This window comes from Nannospalax galili, unplaced genomic scaffold (genome assembly GCF_000622305.1).
Source record: "Nannospalax galili isolate Female #2095 unplaced genomic scaffold, S.galili_v1.0 scaffold443, whole genome shotgun sequence".
Taxonomy (NCBI): domain Eukaryota; kingdom Metazoa; phylum Chordata; class Mammalia; order Rodentia; family Spalacidae; genus Nannospalax; species Nannospalax galili.
In genome coordinates this window covers 3,459,331-3,478,280 of record NW_008352479.1, presented here as the reverse complement: position 1 = coordinate 3,478,280, position 18,950 = coordinate 3,459,331, and the positions used below count along the sequence as shown (strand labels likewise).

Here is an 18,950-nt window from a genome sequence, read left to right as displayed (position 1 = left end):
CTGGGGAATGGCTGGGGGTGCCGACAACACAGTGGACAATAACAGGGATGATAGAGTAGATGGGCTCCAGTGTGGTGTGGGGTTGGGGGGTATGGGAGGGTGCCATTTGGGAAGCAGGTATATAGATGAATAAGGCTGTATGAGATGTTCTGTATGATATACACAGGAGGAAGTATAAAAATTTACTTCATGTTAATTAGTAGAGGTGATAATATTACCACGGAAATGTACCTGATGACTTTATATCCATACTCAGGTGCCAAGGATCCGAGTGTAACCAAGTGTGACTAGTAATAATCAGATACATAGCAATTAAAGACACATGTACAAACATCTAAGAGTTAGTAGCATTAAAAATGTAGGAAACAGCATATTTTAAAATGAAATGGAGATCTTCTTTAAAGGGTAAAAACTCATTCAATTTTATGTCTTACAGGGTTTATACTGAGTTCAATATTGTATAACTGTATTATTTCAACTGTGAACCTAAAAATTTACAGTCACTTTTGAAAGCGATGTATCCTTGCTCTGGAAATTGTTACTTAATGTGTTAAAGCTATAATGAAATGTTTCTAATCATGTGGTTATTAAAACAAATAATAACAAAAAAGAAGGCAAAAAATATAAGTGGGATTGTCTACAAGAAGCTTAGCAGACAGCAACCATCTACATAATCAAATATAATAAAGACATTACTATCTCTAGCACAGACTGATTTCAGACCCAGCTATAATAGGCTCTTGGTTAACAAAAATTGAAAAATAAATGACAATTTAATAAATATTAAAAAAAAAACTTTCAACTTGTGGAAACATGGGAGGGAATGGAGAGACCATGAAGTCTGATGTTACAAAGGATGGGAGTTACTGGGTGCTCTCAAGGTAACTAGAAACAAGATTTCCAAATGAACCCTCCAGTCTTACCTGTTGATACTCAGGTTCTGAATCACAACACAGTGGAATGATTCTAATTCTAGGGCTCGTGTGGAGTTAATATTATAAAGTCCTTTTGATGCAGGCCATGAAAAGATAAAAATGAAAACAAAATAGATAAAAGACTATGCCAATTAAAAATCATTTCTAAAGTGACATCTAGAAAAAGGGCTAGAAAGTACTTAAAACGGGAGGAGCAAAAGAAAGGTTTAGGTTGAAACCTCTATTATTTTTTTTCTCAAGGTTTCTTTTCACAATTAGCCATGCATCAAGAAATAAACAAGAGAATGAGAATGTTCCAAAACAACTGCTGATGAAGCAGGGGCACCTTCTGCAACATCACCTAAGTCTAAAGCTGCTAAGATTTAGGTACTCTCTACTCCAATTGTGCTCACTAGCAACTGCCAGGACCCCATGCAAAGGCAGTGCTTTCTTAGAACACTCAGGATTATTCTCAGAAGTATGTGGGTTCCAGGAACATACAATAAAACCTAAGTCCTTTGTTTCTTGAATGATATTCAGAAACCTAATTGTCTGTGGTTCACCACTCTGAATTCCTATTTATATAGCAAGAACTACTGGTCAACATCCAAACTCACTCACACCTCTAATTACTAAAGATTCTTTTCTGCTCCAAACAAAGTCAGGAGCTAGTCCTAAGGAACATGACTAGAGCAGCTAGAGTGCACCACAGAAGTAAAAACGAGCTGTCAAGTCATCTCAATGACTGTAAGAGTGAAGTTGGGCAGCAGCTCCGTGGTAGGTAATTGCCTGGCATGTGCAAAGCCCTGGGTTTGATCCCTAACACCACAAAAGAGCAAAACAAGAGCAAAGCAGAAGAGGAGCTGGGAATTCATACTCGTCTCACACACTCTAAGCTCTCTCTACTACCCTGGTTTATCTACTCTCGAGTTTGAAACAGGGGATAAACATTGCTCCTTTTAACAACAGAAATCAGAATGAGCAGGACCATCTCAGTCTACTTCCACACATTTCCTTCCCAGGCCTGAATGCGTCTAAATGCTCCTCAACAACTATAAAAATGAGTACCGACTCAGAAATCAACTTTGCCCAAATTATTTGTCCCCATCTATGGCACAGCCTAGTCAATGGCACTTCTACACAGACCCTTACTCTGCAGCTCTTGTTGACACTCTCCTAAACTGCAAGTAAAGGAGACACTCAATTCTGCCATGTGCTCAAAATCCTTAAAGGCTCCCTCAGCAACTATCATTTTCCCCTGAGGTCTCCTCACACTGCCCTCCAACCTGGAGGTCTGGCTGCCTGGGAATTTCAGCCCTGGTCTGTCATTACAGATTTTCTCATTTTTCTCCATTTATGCAGAGGTCTCTGAGTACAGAATGCAGCCCCTGCACCCTGTACCCAGCTGGGCTTGCTCAACGTAAGTCTCATGACCAGAGTAAACCTGAAACCAGAATGATTAGTTCTGTAATACCGTTTAAAAGGCAGCCCAGAGTGCGAGGGTAGCCAGGGCTTATTCCTGCCCTCCAAGAAACAAATCTAAGAGGGGAAGGAGACTAGGAGCACTCAGACCAATGGAGAGGCGATCAGCGAAGACAAGCTGCAGTGTGCTTTAGTCAGCTGCTTTTTTGGCCTTGTGCAAACTTGTTTGCTCAAGTCAAAGAAAATAGGGATAAGTTCAAGAAGTCAAAGGGTTATCAAGCACCCTGTAGACCTGTACACACACACACACATCCACACCAGGCAGGAAGCAGACAGCGTTCCAACCAAGCATTCCTTCACACACCACTTTACAAAGGTGGCACAAGTCAGGAAACAAGTTTCACAAATGAAGAAGCAAAGATAAGCCAGGCTCTAGTCTCAGTTGAGTGATTTCTTTTAGCATGGCACCATATGAAGAACACGCATAGAACCATGTGAAGGCATGCATGCCTAGGAGGGAGCCTCAGACTGGACTCCAATCCTAGGCCAAATCACCCAGCTTCCAGCACTTCTCTGGTCATTTCTGCAGCACTGTCCAGGCAGCCAGTGTCCAGCTGCTGCATCATGCAGAGCCAGAGGCAACAGGCAATGACTGCTGCCCCTGGGTGTGGGAGCAGAACAGGCATAACAGCAGGCTTTATCCTTCACCCAGCACTGTGTCCTGTGCACGTCCACTCAGTGCCTCTGCTATTTGAATCACAAGAACATTCATTTACTTATCTGTGAAGGATCCTTAAAAGTTAGCTGAGTAACATTATGGTGCGATATGCAGGTACTTTTACTGAACAAGGTACTTCTTTATGGGAATGAAAAGGGAAAGAGAAGGTGGCCTGGCATATTCTGTGCTCGGGGAGACAGTAGCATACCTGTGTGGGGTATGCTTGTTTCTTCAGGGTTCCTGGAAGGGACTCCAAGGCAAGACTAACTACAGTAAGAATTATTCCAATTTTTAACAAGAACAGTTACTTCAAAAGTTAAGAAAACTCAGGCTGGGTGCGGTGGCACCCAGCACTAGGGAGGCAGAGGCAGGCGGATCTCTGTGAGTTCAAGGACAGCCTGGTCCACATAGTGAGTTCTGGACAGCTGGGGCAACAGGGGGGCCCTGTTTCAAAAAGACCAAAAAAAAAAAAAAAAAAAATTTAAGAAAACTCAAACTCACTGATGTTTCATAAAAACATGTAGCAGTCAAAAAACATGCTTTTAAAAACAATCCAGGATTACTATAAACGTGTACATGAGAGATCTCAGTACTACAGCGAGTAGCTGCTGTGCTCATGAGCCAGGGAAGGAACTGGGCAGTGCTGTTGGCCATCTTATCTACTTCAGTTTCCTCACTTCTGGATGGATCTGCATGTTCTCAAGGTCAAGGAGACACCAAAGCCAGAACCACGGCAGGTAGTGTCCCAGGTACATTCCCAGACAAAATCCATCTGGACACTCAGGTTACCTCGAAATTTCCACCCAGTTAGAACAACCCCTAAAGGCATTAATAAATACTAAGGTGAAGAATCAGTTACAAATTCATACCTTTCCAAAATTAGATCTTTTAAATAACTACTTTCATTCACAAGTTCAGGGGGAAATCTCTAGGTGGCCATCCAATTTTATTGTAATATAGACCTCAAAGTCCAAGATGTTCATATATTGGAAATAGGGTTAAAATGTGTACCCAAGGACCATGGGTACAACTGGTAGCATGTTCCTTTTAAGACAAGTGTCCATGGGGACACTCTTCAAAGGCAAGACCCATTGGAGAACTGCTTTGCCAGAGACACACTGATTTTAAGTCTAGTTTTGAGTGGTGACTGGACACTTCAAAGCACACAAGATTACAGTACAGTAAAGAAAGTCTAATTCTCAACTACAAAGTAGAATGCTTCAATTTGGTGCACATTTAGTCTAATTTTATTTGGCTAGTCAGTCAAATGCAACAAGAGTCCCATATGATTAATATTTTACAAACTTTACATTTGCACAAACTTCATCTTTAGTTCAATAGCTGGTAAAATGGGCTGATGTTTTCTTAAGTTGATTTTTAAAGCACTGAATGTTTTGCATAAAATTATGGGATACTGAAAAATACATATAACAAGTCATTAAAATATCAGTTGCAAAAATCATTTGTATATGGAAACTCTTGGCTAAGACAAGCAGGCTTCCTTCATAAAATGTTCAATGAAGTAATCAAGTTCACTGAGTGTTGGGGAACTGAGGCACACCTTTAGAGGATACAGCACTGTCCTAAAGTCCTTAAAACATTTAAACTTGTCAGAAGACAACTTCCTTGTATGAGGAGAAAGAAAAATAAACTGAAATAACAAATGTGATATAACAAGATTCAAACTTCAATGGATCTGTTCTTGAAACATGTTTGGGTTAGTTCTCCATGCAAAACACCATAACTAGAGCTGTGGTTTAAGAATGCATACAACTTTTTTTTCCTGCATTGAAAAAACCACCATTATATCTTCCTAGTAAATATATAACTTTGCTGGCTTTGAGTAAACTCTTAGCTTCCAGATTGTACCTTCATATTAAAACTTCAGCTAGAAAGTTCTCTGAAAAATAACCACACACTTTCTGGTTGTAAAGTTAACATTTACTTTTCTCAGATTATGAAAGACAGTGTTTAATGCCTGACAGACACCCTGGCGCTGAAGAATCAGCTTTGACTGAGAAGAGACCAAAACCACTGAAATGAAACCTTTGCTTTACTGGGACAATTGATGCTGGTTAGCTGGGGCTGAAAAATCAGCTGTGATTAAGAACCAGTATCACTAAGGTGAAAACTTCTGGAAGCATTTCCTTAGGGTCAGCACATAGAAGCTGTGGTCCAGAGGGGGACCAAGGCTCCATCTCAAGCTGGAAGCAGGACTTGGTAATGTGACAGGGTTTGCTACATAGTACTGGTTTTGAAGTATTGAAGGGGTCATAGAGACAATATGAGGCTTACACCCTGAGAGGCCAGAGGAGACCATTGGTATAGGTGTGGCCCTCAGTTTCAGTAGAGCCCCCAGCATATTGGAGATGCCAGGACCATAGGACAACCACCAAGGGCAATACAGGTGGAATGGAGCAAGCCTGAGCCTATTAGACAAGTTGTGTGTGCTGCAGAGGTCAGAGTCAGAGAAGTGGAGGTGCCCAAGCCCTTTGGAGTCCAGAAGATCGTGAGTGAATCCCAGATGTTCAGCCTTGAACTACTTTGCTAGACTTTGGTTTTGCTTGAAGTGTGCCCAATTCCTCCCTTTTGAAATAAGACAGTATTTAACTTGTTTTAGATTTTACAGAATCCCACAATTAAAAGATTTTTAAGAGACTTAGGACTTTTAATTTACAGACTGTGGGACTTTTAAAGTTGTACTGCTTTATTTTTTAAATATTTTATTTATTATTTTTATTTTATGTGTATGAGTGTATTGCCTACATGTGTGCAAGTGCACCCGTGTCATGCAATGCCCCTGGAAGTCAGAAGAGGGCATCCGATCCCCTGGAACTGGAGTTATGGACAGTTACCTGCCATGTGGGTGCTGAGAATTGAACCCAGGTCCTCCGCAAGAGCAGCCAGTGTTCGTAACCTCTGAGCCATCTCTACAGCCCCAGTTAACTGTTTTATATTGTGATATTAACATTAATTTCAAATTCTGGTGATAAGAAATGGAAAAGTTGTGGGTTAATAGTGATGTGTTTGTGTGTCAAGTTGACAAGGGGTTAACTGTGCTGGACAGCTTCAGTTGTCTACTTGACACACCTGTGGCCATGTCTGTGGGGCATTTTCTTGACTGCTGAATGATGTGGGAAGACCTAGTCCACTGTGGGCAATGCCACCCTTGGGTAGGTAGTCCTGTAAATAAATAAGAAAGCAGGCTGAACATGGGCCAGAGCAGCAAGCCAATAAGCAGCATACCTGCATGGTCTGTGCTCCAGGTTCCTGCCCTGAGTTCCTGCCTTGACTTCCTTTGATGAACTGTGAGCTGTAAGCAAAATAAACCCTTTCCTCCCCAAGTTGGTTTTGATTAGCATTTTTACCACAGCAATATAATAGAAAGCAGACTAGAAGAGCTAACAGAGGAGTGATTTATTTATTTATTCATTCATTCATTCATTCATTCATTCCCTGCTGAGTTAGGGCCAGCTCAAGAAGTGATTCCAAGAAAGCTATCAGTCAAGTGTAGTGGGGCAAGACTGGAATCCCAGCACTCTGGAGGCCAAGGCAGAGGATGAGACTTACAATGTTAGCCTGGGCTACAGAGCGAGACTGAAGAAAGAAGAGAAAGAAGAGAAGAGAAGAGGAGGGGAGAGGAGGGGAGGGGAGAAGAAGAGAAGAGAAAGAAGGGAGAGGAAGGAAGGAAGGAAGGAAGGAAGGAAGGAAGGAAGGTAGGTAGGTAGGTAGGTGATACATAAACAGTTCTCCAAGGTTAGGGATCCTGTAGGCTGTTTGTCTAATATGGAGCATCACCAGCATCAGCATAGGAAGCCTTCTCCCTCCCCGACAATGGCTGGACTGTCAGAGGTTAGAAAGTCAGCGGATACAGAAGTTCACCAGTTCATCTTGTTTCCTAACTGATGTCATTTTGATATTGAAGCTAGACGGCAAATCCACACAATTTCTATGAAGTTGTTTCCTCATAATTTGATAACATGGTTATCCTTGTATAAGACAGACAGCAAGGTGCCCAGCCCACAAACTGAAAGGACTGAGTACAAAACTGAGACTCATTTAAAGCTAATGGGGATTTTCTGCCTCCTCCTGGAGGAATGGGTTTCATCAGACGGAAATCTAGTTGTCCCAACTAAAACTGTGCACATCTGCATAAATCATGCTTTGAAAGCCTTGGGAAAAACAGGAATAAACGAGCTGATGATATTCTGGACTGTGAGGAGTCTTCTAGTGCTGATGCAGACATCCAAACATTAACCTCACAGAGCCTCCTTCTGACAGTCAAGCCCAACAATACACACCATTCTCTAACAGAAAACGCCTTTTGTGTAGTATCTTGAAAAGCAGTAAAATCAGTACAAAACAACTACTTGGATGTAAGGACACAAGCCTGCAGCAGACTGGTAGCTAATATGCCTTGTTAGACATCCAGTGACACTGGTCTTCTCCTGTGTTCATCATTTTCTTTGTTAAGCTGGTTTTGGTCCTCTAGAAACCTCTGATTACAAAACTAAGGATCGCATCCTGGCACATGGCGATAGACTGCACCATCTGGGGCTTCCCTCTGTCCACTGAGCTCCCAACCCCACAGTGGGTATCTTATGAATTTTATAAAAGTCCTCCAGATTCAGTTGATGAATATAAATTTTGTCAATAACACCAAGTGGGTTTTAGAAAAGTACATAAAATATATTGAATACCTACAAGCTACTCTATGTTTTAAAAAGCAAAAGGAACACAGGACACCTCACTGAGTAGATGGCCTCTTTAGGAACAGCCTTGTTTATAAACCTTACCACAAATTTCCCTTCACAATTTCCTACCTAAATCACAGCTAGGTAATTTAAACTATACTGAGAAGAAAGTTTGGGTATAGTAGTGCTCCCCCCCCACCCCACACACAATAACACTCCAGTACTTGGGAAGCTGAGGCAAGAGAACTGCGAGACTGAGTTTGGCCTAGGCTACAGAGTGAGACCCTACCTCAAAAGAACAAAAGAAAACAAGCCTAAAAACAGAGCTAATACATGAGAGTCAAGTATCCAAAGACAAGTACGTGGACACTATTCTGTACTGTATGCACCGAAGTGTATTTAAAAGCTGCTTGTCTTCATTCTTCCTCTCGAATCACTGTGGGCTCACCTTTTACTCACCCCACAAAATTTCAAGACCAAATTCAAAAACAATTTCATTGTGGTCAATGAACACTGGGCACTGAATCACAATATGCCTGCATCTCTGAAGACTGCTCTCCTCGGACCTCCGGGGAGTCCAGGGCCATCACAAGAACAGAGAGAAGGCGAGGACAGAAATGAGGATGTGAGCACAGGAATCCTGAAGAGCCACAGAGGACCACCTCACACTTCCCAAGAAAGTTGTGAGGAATGTGTATTTTCTTAATTTTAAGTTACAACACAAGTTAAGGAGTCTCAACTATGACATTTTCATGCGTATGTGCATTGCACCTCATTCCAGCATGTCCCCTGCCCCCTCCAACGGGTTTCTTTCCTTCCTCCATAGTCCTGCCCCACTTTTGCTTTCATGCCATGCATCCCATTCCCCTTTCTTTGATCTGCTCCCTTAAGATCTCCTCTTCTCTCACGATGCCCTTTCTAGTTTCACACACACACACACACACCCATGCACACCCGCGCACACTCACAAAATTTAAATCTAGGTTCCACACATGAGAAAAAACTGTGAATTTTCTTTTTTATTTATTATTTACTTATTTTTTATGTTTATGAGTATATTATCTGTATATTATCTGTAAGTATATTATCTGTAAGTGAACCTGTGTTGTGCAGTGTCCACAGAGATTAGAAGAGGACATTGGATCCCCTGGAACTGGGGTTATGGACAGTTGTTAACCTCCATGTGGGTGCTAGGAACTGAATCTGAGTCCTCTGCAAGAGCAGATACTGTTCTTAACCACTAAGCCATCTCTCCTGCCCCAAGAGTGTGAATTTTCATTTCTTCGGTTCATATTTACTTGCAAGGCAAACATTAACATGCTGTCATGTTTACCAGGTGATGGGGCATGGTAAGATATCCTCACATACAGTCCTCTCAAGGACGTTACTATTGAGCAAGGGTGCTGAGCAAGCCATTTGGCGTAGCATCGCATCACCCAATCCCAGGAGAAGGCCACAGCATATGCTTCAGACTCTATCATCCTCTTTATTTAGCCACCCTTTATTTTTATCCACCAAAGGACTAAGGCCACATCCAGGCTCCAGGACTTCGATCATTCTACAAGGAGGACCTTACCCCATCAATTCCCCAGACACAGCAACAAATGCAAAGATGTTTCAGGTTCAACCCTGGGTTTCAGAAGCTAAAATGACTCAAAGTTAAATTTGGAGATTAATTTAGGCATTTGGTTTATAATGAATGTATTTGTGTGTGTTTATGTGTGTGCACATGTATGTGTGTGGAGGTCAGGCCTTGGTGGTTGTTCCTCAGACATCATTTACTTTTAAATTTTTTTTTTAAGATAGGGTCTCTCACTGGCCTAGAACTTATCAAGGAGGCTGGCTGGCTGGCCAAGTGTACTCCAGGGATCTACCTGTCTCCATCTCCTAGCAAAGAGATCACAAGGTGCACCAACATGCCTGACTTATTTTGTTTTTTTGTTTTGAGACAGGGTCCCCCTGTAGCCCCTGCTGGCCTGGAACTCACTATGTAGATCAGGCTGGCCTTGAACTCACAGAGATATGCCTTCATCTGCTTCCCGAGTGCTCCGTGCTCTTAACATTTTAAAATTTGGATTCCACTGCATGTGGAACTCAGATCCTCCTAGCATTTCAGCAACTGACCTATGTCCCCAATCCTTGGGTGCACGTGCGTGTGCACACGCACACACACACACACACACACACACACACACACTGCTATAAAGCTAATAAATCAATAAAACCTGGGCAAATCAGTGTTTTGGAACACCAAATGGATTATACAACAAGTAGGTTGCACAGAAAGATGGGAATGAAAAAGGGAAAGCTGGTGAAGGCACACTTTCGGAATGAGAGGAAGCCCCACTTCCACAGCCAGCCTCCCAGGATTAATTTGGCTCTGCACCCCATCTCTCTCCACTACAGTCAGTGTGGACATCTGAGGGGCTGACAGAAACCATAGCACTGTGCAAATGACTGTGAGTAGCTTCTCAAGCAGCCTTTTCGGAGTCAGGACAACCTAAGAACTGTACACTCAACTTCCTGGTGGGACAGGGTTTCCCAGGAATCAAGACTTGCTACTGACTAGCTCTATCAGGCCCATGAGAACCAGCACAAGAGAGTGATCATGCACAGCAGTCCACATTCTCCAGAGTTTTCCACAGACACTGAAATCACCCTGAAATTCTGTGTCCAGTATCATGGACTGAGAATAAGGGGATTCCAAATTCACTGGTCTGTTCTGCTGGAGATTTGCTCAGTTGGTAGCACTTGTCTAACACACATGATGACCTGGGTTCAACCACAGTAAGGCATTCCCAGCACTGAGGAGGTGAAAGCAGGAAGATCAGAAATTCAAGGTCATCTGTGGCTACATATACCAAGTTTGAGTCCAGTCTGGCTACAAGATACTTTGTCTCAAAAACAGAAAAAAGAAAGGTAAGTTGATTCTAACCAGTAACCTTTTTTTCTTTTTTTTTTTTGCAAGCTAGTTTTTCTTTCTCAAAAAGCTTACATTTCATACCTCAAAACAGCTTAACAACAGCAGCAGAAAAGCACAAGCCCAAGTCTACAATTTCAGCACTCAGAAGGTTGAGGCTGGAGGACTGTGAGTTCAAGGCCAGTCTAGGCTACATAGCAAGACTATCTTTAAAAAAAAAAGGGGGGGAAACTTATTATTTTCAATATTTGCGGTACCATCACCTAAAGATGGTTCTGTTTCTATACATAATTTTTGCATTAAAACAGTACTATTCCCAGTGATTCACAAAGCTCCTCTGAAGTTCCCAGAGACTAACCATTATGAAATAAATACTAATTATAATATCAGCACTTTTGTCTTTTTGCCCACACTCTTTAAAAGGGAAGAAAGATCCCTACTTTAGAAGCTGACCTGTTCCCCATATATAAACAACCTTCTCAAAGTTAAATACAACTAAAACCAACATGTGGGAAAACATGTGAGCAAAGGTCCTGGGCCTGCCCTCCCTCGCAGTTTTCCCACGGCAGCCAACATTACAGAAATTCCCTAGAGTATGAATTTCCAAAGACAAGAACACCTCAGATACTCTTTCACCCACACAGAGAGGTGGCCAGGCTCTAACACTAAATGTCCCTGTGGGACAGCAGCTGGTAGCACAGAGCAAAGCATTCTGTGATCTCTCCAAAAGAGCAGGCGCTGAGGCAGTTATGTGGGTGGACTGAGAATGGTTGTGTCAAGGCTTTGCTAACAACTTCCATGCCTTCATTCACTTCACCCCTCCACAAGCCTAAGGCAGGCATTAATACTTCAAGAGGTAAGAGCCCAGAAAATGGGGAAGGAGAACAGGCGGTGCTGGGGCCCTGCACCTTTGGAGAAGAGCCTTGAGATAGGGTGGCATGTGAGCAAGAGAATCCTTGGCCTTGGGGAGATGGAGAGTCCAGAGGCAGGCCTAGGCCCAGAGTATGACCAACAGCAAGGAGGCAGTATAGCCACAGGAAATGCAACCAGATCAGCCAGGAAAGTGGAGAAGGAGGGAGACAGACTCAAACTCAAAGCAGTCCTCCTGCTTCAGCTTCTGAAGTCCTGGGGATGATGACACAAGCCACAATACCCAGGCGCACTCTGGTTTTCATTCCGACTGAAACAGTCTCTAATAGAGTATTCATAGGCAAGTTATTTGAAAAGCTCAGAAACAAAACAAAGATGAACAAACAACTTAAGTCCCCATACTCCTATAAGTGAGTATGGGAGGAACCAAGTTCATCAAGAAGAATGAATAGGCAGGTGTGTGATGCAGACACTATGGTAGGGAAGCAAAACAACCTCACACCAGACATCTCCCCGGCCACTTTAGAAGCAAAAAGGTGGCATGAATATTTCTGGAAATCTAACTTAAAAGTTGGGAGGAAAATTAATTAGAATATATTTCTATACGCAGCCAAATTAACATTCAAACATGAGCACATTTTTAGATGGATAAGGACATGGAGAATTGTTCACAAGTCCTCTAAGAAAGGATTATGAAAAAAGCGAAGCAACAGAAAACTATCCAAGTGAAGGACAGGGAGGCCAAGAAATGTGTAAAATTAAGTAAAAAGTACTTATTGTAAACAAACAGAAGCAACTAAAGCTTCATTACTAAAAGAAATGTAAAGCAGATTAAAGTTTTTTAACTGTCAGGCAGGAGACAATACAGACCTTGGTTAGCTCTGGGGGGTTAAAAGTGAAGACCAATGCAAAGAAAACACACTGCACTTCTTGCAAACTAGGTAAAGAAAACTTGGCCAATTTAACAAAATATGGAACAATATAATACACAAGAAAGTAAATAAAAACCAAAATACACCCAAATATTCCGGTAGTAATATACACTGAACTCACCTGTTAAAAATGAACTCATCAGACAAAAAAGTTATATAAGACACAAACCTTAAACATCGATGATTCAAGTATAGTTGAATAAGTTCAAGAAAAGGATAAAAGGATACTTTTATATTGGTAAAAGATATAGCTCATCATGTAAAATAAACTTAGAGCTCACATAACTTTATTTAGCTTATACATAACACACACAAAGTAAAAACACAGATCAGAGTGGGAAGCTGGCATCATTCTTTTAGAAGGTGACAGACCAGAATAAAACAAGGCTATAAAGGGATAAATCACACAATAAACAATCTTATGTATAAAAACTCTTAATGTACCAAAAATACAAATGGTTTAATCACACAGGGAACAGGCAAGTCATCATGGCAAAAATTACTATGATTAACCCAGTAAAATTCCAAAAATATTTCTCAAAGCAAAACCCAATTGGGTATAGTCATTAACTTCAATATACTAAAATTAGATATTAAAATTCAGTAAGCTAGAAGGGCAGCACAGCAATCAGAAATTAAGACACTAGAGCAACTCAATTCAAGACACGAAACAAAAAGAAGATGAAACTTGAAGATCCTAGAAGGACAAAATCATGTAGAAAACAAAGTGTTGCTATTGAGTAAAATCAAACTCTGGCTCTCTGGAAATAAAATGACAACCCCTGAGCTAGTCACAGAGCTGTTCCTTACAAAACAGAACCAACTTAGAAACATCTGGCAATTCATACAATGACAGGTTTTAATTTTTGTCCCTGTTCATTCTGCTAAAGCATCACTAATTTTGGCCTAAGAGTGTATTAACAGAAAGAAAACTGCATGTTTTTAAAAGCAATTCTGTATTTTGTATCAACAAGATTAACTAAAATCAACACAAATAACAAATTTGAAAAGGTAATCTATGAACTCAAAGCAATCTCACTTCATGGGCAAAATGTAATCGTCAGATTAACCTAATTTTCTTTTCCTTTTGTTTCACTTTTCAAAAGTTTCATTATGCATAATATTTAAGACATAAGAAGAAAAAAGAACATTACAATGAATACCTGTGCACCAATTTAGAAAAGTAATACGGCGGAAACAACTGTACCTGCCCCTCAGAAGTAATCTCCATGCATTCACTTTGTGACACATACATGCACCCCCAAAGGCATACCACTCTGCTTTAAACTTACACAAAGGTTTTGTTGTATGCACTTTTACCAATAGGTTTTTTCTCCCCTTAAATGTTAGACTTGTGAAAATCCATCATGTTGACATGCATGCTGCATTTTCACTAATCTATAGAATTCAATGTGAATAAAGAACAATTTATTCCCCTGCACATGCATATTCAACGGGAATACTGAAAATGTTCTGAGCAGGACAGGGGTGTGGCTCAATGACAGAGAGTTTGCCTAGGAGGTACAAGGCTCTGAGTTGCATATCTGTCACACACACACACACACACACACACACACACACTGCTGGGTCACAAGATGTGTATGTCTTTCTTTACCAGATACTGCCAAATTGTCTTCTAAATTACAACTCCATGTTTGATGACACCTGACTTTGTCTCCCTGCAGATTTTCTCACTCTGAAAAGCATGAAAGCATCTTACTGCAGCTTCCCTTTGCCTCCTTGTGAGGCTGAAGAGGCCTCCAGACAGACATTCATGCCTCTTCTTCTGTCATCTGGCTTCTGTTTCTGGTCAGAATGGCTTCACTACTCAAAACCTTTGGCTCAAGTACTCTAAGGCTTCAATAAATCCTGGTTGCCTCTGGAGGCAAAGACCATTCGGGATCCTTCTTTCCCAGAACACAACAGTCTGACAAGAAAGCCTGTGTCTCAGCACAAGAGTGCTCAGTGCATTGGCAGTCTTGGGGTCAGTGAATCCTTGTCACTGATGTTTGGGGTCAGTGCATCCACATGCACTTCATATGGTCAAATGTGGGAACGGTCCTGTCTTTGCAGTTCTGTCATGTTCATATATCAGGACATATTTCTCTCAGAGATTAAATTAAAAAAAAAATTAAAAACTGTGCCTTCAGCAACAAATACAAGTAAAAAATAATTTATTGTATGGACTCCAGAACAAGTCTGATCCCCCAAGTCTGATCCCAAGGGGACAAAGTTGATTCAACCTGAAAAGCAAGAAGCACTTCCAGCACAGACAGGTAAGAGTGCAAAGGATACTGGGAGAGAAGGATGCTGGGAGGGAAGGGTAAGGGTGTTGGGAAAGCCAAAAGCTATCACTGTCTGCAATCCAGCATATGCAGGCTCTCTGTATGGCAGTGTCCTGCTCTGCCTTTGGCTTGTGTGGTACTGGCGACTGAGCTTCCTATTGTAAATAATGAGACAGACACTAAACCTCACACAGGCTGCTGAGGAAAACAAGCAAGATAACATGGGCTGCTATGCCGGAATCTGTACTCTCTTTTAAAGATGCAGAAGTAAGTAGAGAGGCCAGTTACTTATTCAAGGTTACAATGAGCCCAATTTCTAGTCCTTGACACTATGTGGTAATATTCACATTACCTCTGGAGTATGGGTTAAAGGACATTCACAGGAATGGGTCAGGGCCACTGCCAGAAAACAGTCTAAGGAGATAGGAAGGAGATGAACTCAGACCTTAAGAAAGAAAGAAGTCAGCACAAGAACCCTGACAGGTTTCCTTAACCAATACTCAAAATTATCTTTATTTTACAAATACTCTTTTAGATATTTACCTTCATGAGGTTGAAATAAACTGCCAGCTTTAGGGCTATGGAGTATTCATGAAATTCAATTTGCTAAGTAAGACACACTGAATCAAATTTTTCTTCAGAATTATTTTTAGACATCAATGGATTCAACCAACAAATACCAGCTAGTAGAACTCAAGTAAGCAAACTTTGCGCAGGTCACCTACCTACTGCAGGGGCATCATACTCATCACCAAGCAGAATTTCTGGAGCAGAGTACGCAAGAGATCCACAACTCGTAGTGAGTTTCTTCCCTGGTTGAAATTTGTTGCTGAATCCAAAGTCTGTCAACTTCACAAGACCTTGTTTCTCAAAGAAGACGACATTCTCTGGTTTTAAGTCTCTGTGAACCACGTGCAGTTTATGGCAGTAAGATATTGCATGAACTATCTGAGCAAAGTACTTCTTGGCCAACTCTTCATTAAGACCCTCCTCATGCTTCATAATGTAATCAAACATGTCTCCTCCATCTCCAAGCTCTAGAATGAGATACAGTTTGGTCTGCGTATCAATGACTTCGTAAAGTCGCACAATGTTGGGGTGCTGCACTAGTTTCATGCACCTCACCTCCTGGAAAAGATGGCCAGTAGCTAGTGTGTCCAGCTTTGTCTTGTCAATAACTTTTACAGCCACCTTTTCGCCTGTGAAGACATGCCTGGCAAGCTTAACCACTGCAAAATGACCTCGACCCAAGGTTTTATCCAGATCATATAATCCAGCGATTTTGCCATCATATCCTCGCTTGAATCCTGCCATGCTGACACAATGGAAGGACAAATCCTTAAGCTGCTCAAAGTGGATCTTCTCATATGAGAGTATCTGGTGAGAATAAGGAACTCATGGTCAGCATTGCCATGGACAACTACAAAACAAGAGGAAACACAGAATTAACTATGGGAATTTTATTTTTTCATTTTAAGAGAAGCTTACATGAACTGAGACACAAAATGAGTCAGAGTCATTTCTAAAACCGCATTTCTATGCTTAAGAGTTTACATTACAAAGTAAAGGTTGAGAAGCTAAATATCATATTCTACAAACTAAAAAAAGTAACTCACTGGAAGCAATTTTTGTTTAGGGGGTGATGTCAGAAATAAGAAACTAACAAGTTTGATAAGCTATATTTAAAAGACAAATATTTTCCAAAAGGTAAACTCAGTCTTTAGAAACATGGCAAGAGTTCACAAGGGAAAACAAACACTTAAAAACCAATAACTTTGTCCTGTCACCCAAGACCAGCATTCTTGCTGAGAGTGTATGAAGGCCCCTAAGGCAGTCTTCTCTGAGTCTCCAGTTCTAGTCATTTTGTCTGTCTATCTCCCACATGTGTTTCAGGTCACAGCCACACTGTGGTCTACGCATAGCAAAGTGTTCCATTTTTCCATCCTGAGCCTGAAGGCTCCAGAGGACCATCCATGTCCTTGCCACCATATCTAAAACAGTACTGACATGTAAAAGGTAACCAAAACTGTTTTACTACATTTTCAAATGCAACATTTTTCCAAAATGTTTATGAGGCAACTGTCTGTTCTTGTGTCAGCACAGCTTAAATAATGCCCAGTATACAGCAGGTGCTTAATAAACAGTGCTGGCTGGTGAGCACTCGCTCCTTGTGCTCATTACTATGATGGCTTTCTAAGTCTCACACACTAGTCACCATGGCCTGCACACTTTCCCAGTGTACTCTGTGCACTCTTACAGAAAACTGAAGTCATAAGATCATTGGGTTTTAAAAGCCAAATTTCAACTTTTATAATATAAATTTCTAAAAGCTATGTTCTTAGAAATGACCTTGACTCAGAAAAAAACAAGTCTATAAAATTTAAAAGTTAAAATATTACTTTAAATCTCAGTATCTGAACAGCCACTTTGTGGTCAAAATTTAATAGAGATGGTAACAAAATCCAGTAAGGAATACAATGACCTTCCATACTGTCCCTATCAGTGCATACACAGGGTGGTGAAGCCCACTCTTCCAGGTACATGTTATAAAAGTAAACTTACTTACACTATTAATCCACATAGATGAGCATACCTCCCCAAACTAAAATTTACATATGACAAGGCAGCATTGCTTAAAGCACTAGTATCATATGCTTTTAAATTAATGCTTATTTTTGGAGAACAGAAAAAAGCTATATTCCCTGAAAGCCCACACAGGTATTCGTGGCAATGAGACTGACTGGATTATGCCACTAACTCTTGACGGGCCAGCATTAGTCTCATTTTTATAGCCAAGGACACACTTTCAGTTTCAGGTACAAGTGACAAGTGTTAAAGCTAAAATTCAGGTCTAACTAATTTCAAAACCCATTTTGCCTTTTCTATCCACTTGAGGAAGAAGGGAGGCTGGGGATCAAATGCAAGGTCTTGCATAGCTAAGACAAGCACTTTACCACTGAACTATATCCTCAGCCTTCAAAGCCTATACACTACAAATCTTACCACTTGGAATACTAATGTGTTAAAGAGTTAAAACACCAATTATAAAAACAATGTATAAAATCATGTTATATTCATATCACCTCAGAAATTACCTGGATCACTTCGTTAGGGCCACATCAAAAATTCACTGACAAGCTTAACAAATCAACAGGAACATGCTTACTGACATGGCTCTGTATCTTTGACACCACTGTAGCCATACACAGTACTATCTTTCCTAAGGAGTGCTGTCTGGCAATCACACGTCAAGCTTCACACCATCTCCCCCATTCTTCACAACTACCCCAAGACAGTAAATATTCACCCATTTGCAGGACAAACATATACAGTATGCTGGCTGGAGGCTGCAGGGCTAGGAGGAAAAGGAGTTGGATTCAACCTGAGGGTGTCTGACTCTAGTCAGCGCTTTAAAACACCTTGTTCTGGCTGCTTCTCTGAAAATTGACTTCAGAACCCAAACTGAATTATTAGTCCTGTTTCTAAGAAGATCTTAGATAAGAAACCAGTATGGGAACTTGAGAGATAGTTCAGTAGTTAAAAGCACTTGCTGCTCTTGCAGAGGACCCACGTCTGGCTCCCAGCACCCTATCAGGTGGCTCTTAATCAACTCCAGCTCCAGGGGACCTGACACCCATTTCTGGTTTCAGTGGGCACCTGCACTCACAAGAACATACCCACCCAGAGACAGACAGACCGACAGATAAACACATACGCCATACATATACACAAATAAAAATATTTTAAAAGAAAAAAGAAACCAGTAAACAATAAAGTTATTAGAAAAAGGCAAATTCCATCCATACTCTGCATTATCCTGGCTTTTCTAAGCTACTAATTTTAATGACCAGCATAAATAAGGCAATCTAAATTGAAAGATATTTCTGTATTTGGACAGAGGAGCCCTCAAAAGAAACTTTAATTCACATATATTTTCAAAAACAAAAACCTATATACCAACTTTAGGAGGCAGGAAACTATGTTTAAACCTTTAACTTCAATTAATTCTAAGGGAATTATTCTCCAAATCCTACCCAAGTCTGTTTCTGTTGCATATTTTTTTTGCAAATTCAACTTTCACCTTTAAAACAGACTCTTTTAGACCTGCCCCAATTTTTAACTTTTGTTCTTTCCTCTACTGTTTTAGTTTAGATGTGTTCCTGAAAATATAGGTCAGATTTGATAAGAGTCCCAG

At 40.9% G+C, this 18,950-nt stretch overlaps 1 protein-coding gene across 5 annotated transcripts in view; it reads right to left on the bottom strand.

Annotated features, from left to right (window-relative positions):
* Window positions 1-18,950, bottom strand: part of Snrk (SNF related kinase) — a 61,088-nt gene that overhangs the window by 27,380 nt on the left and 14,758 nt on the right. For 3 of the 5 annotated variants that reach the window (XM_008849482.3, XM_029554270.1, XM_029554268.1), the window contains exon 3: window positions 15,481-16,132. In XM_008849482.3, the coding sequence (XP_008847704.2) occupies window positions 15,481-16,132 (652 nt within the window). Of the gene's footprint in view, window positions 1-15,480; window positions 16,176-18,950 lie in introns of all 5 variants that reach the window. The other 2 variants (XM_008849481.3, XM_029554269.1) reach the window with 1 other exon arrangement.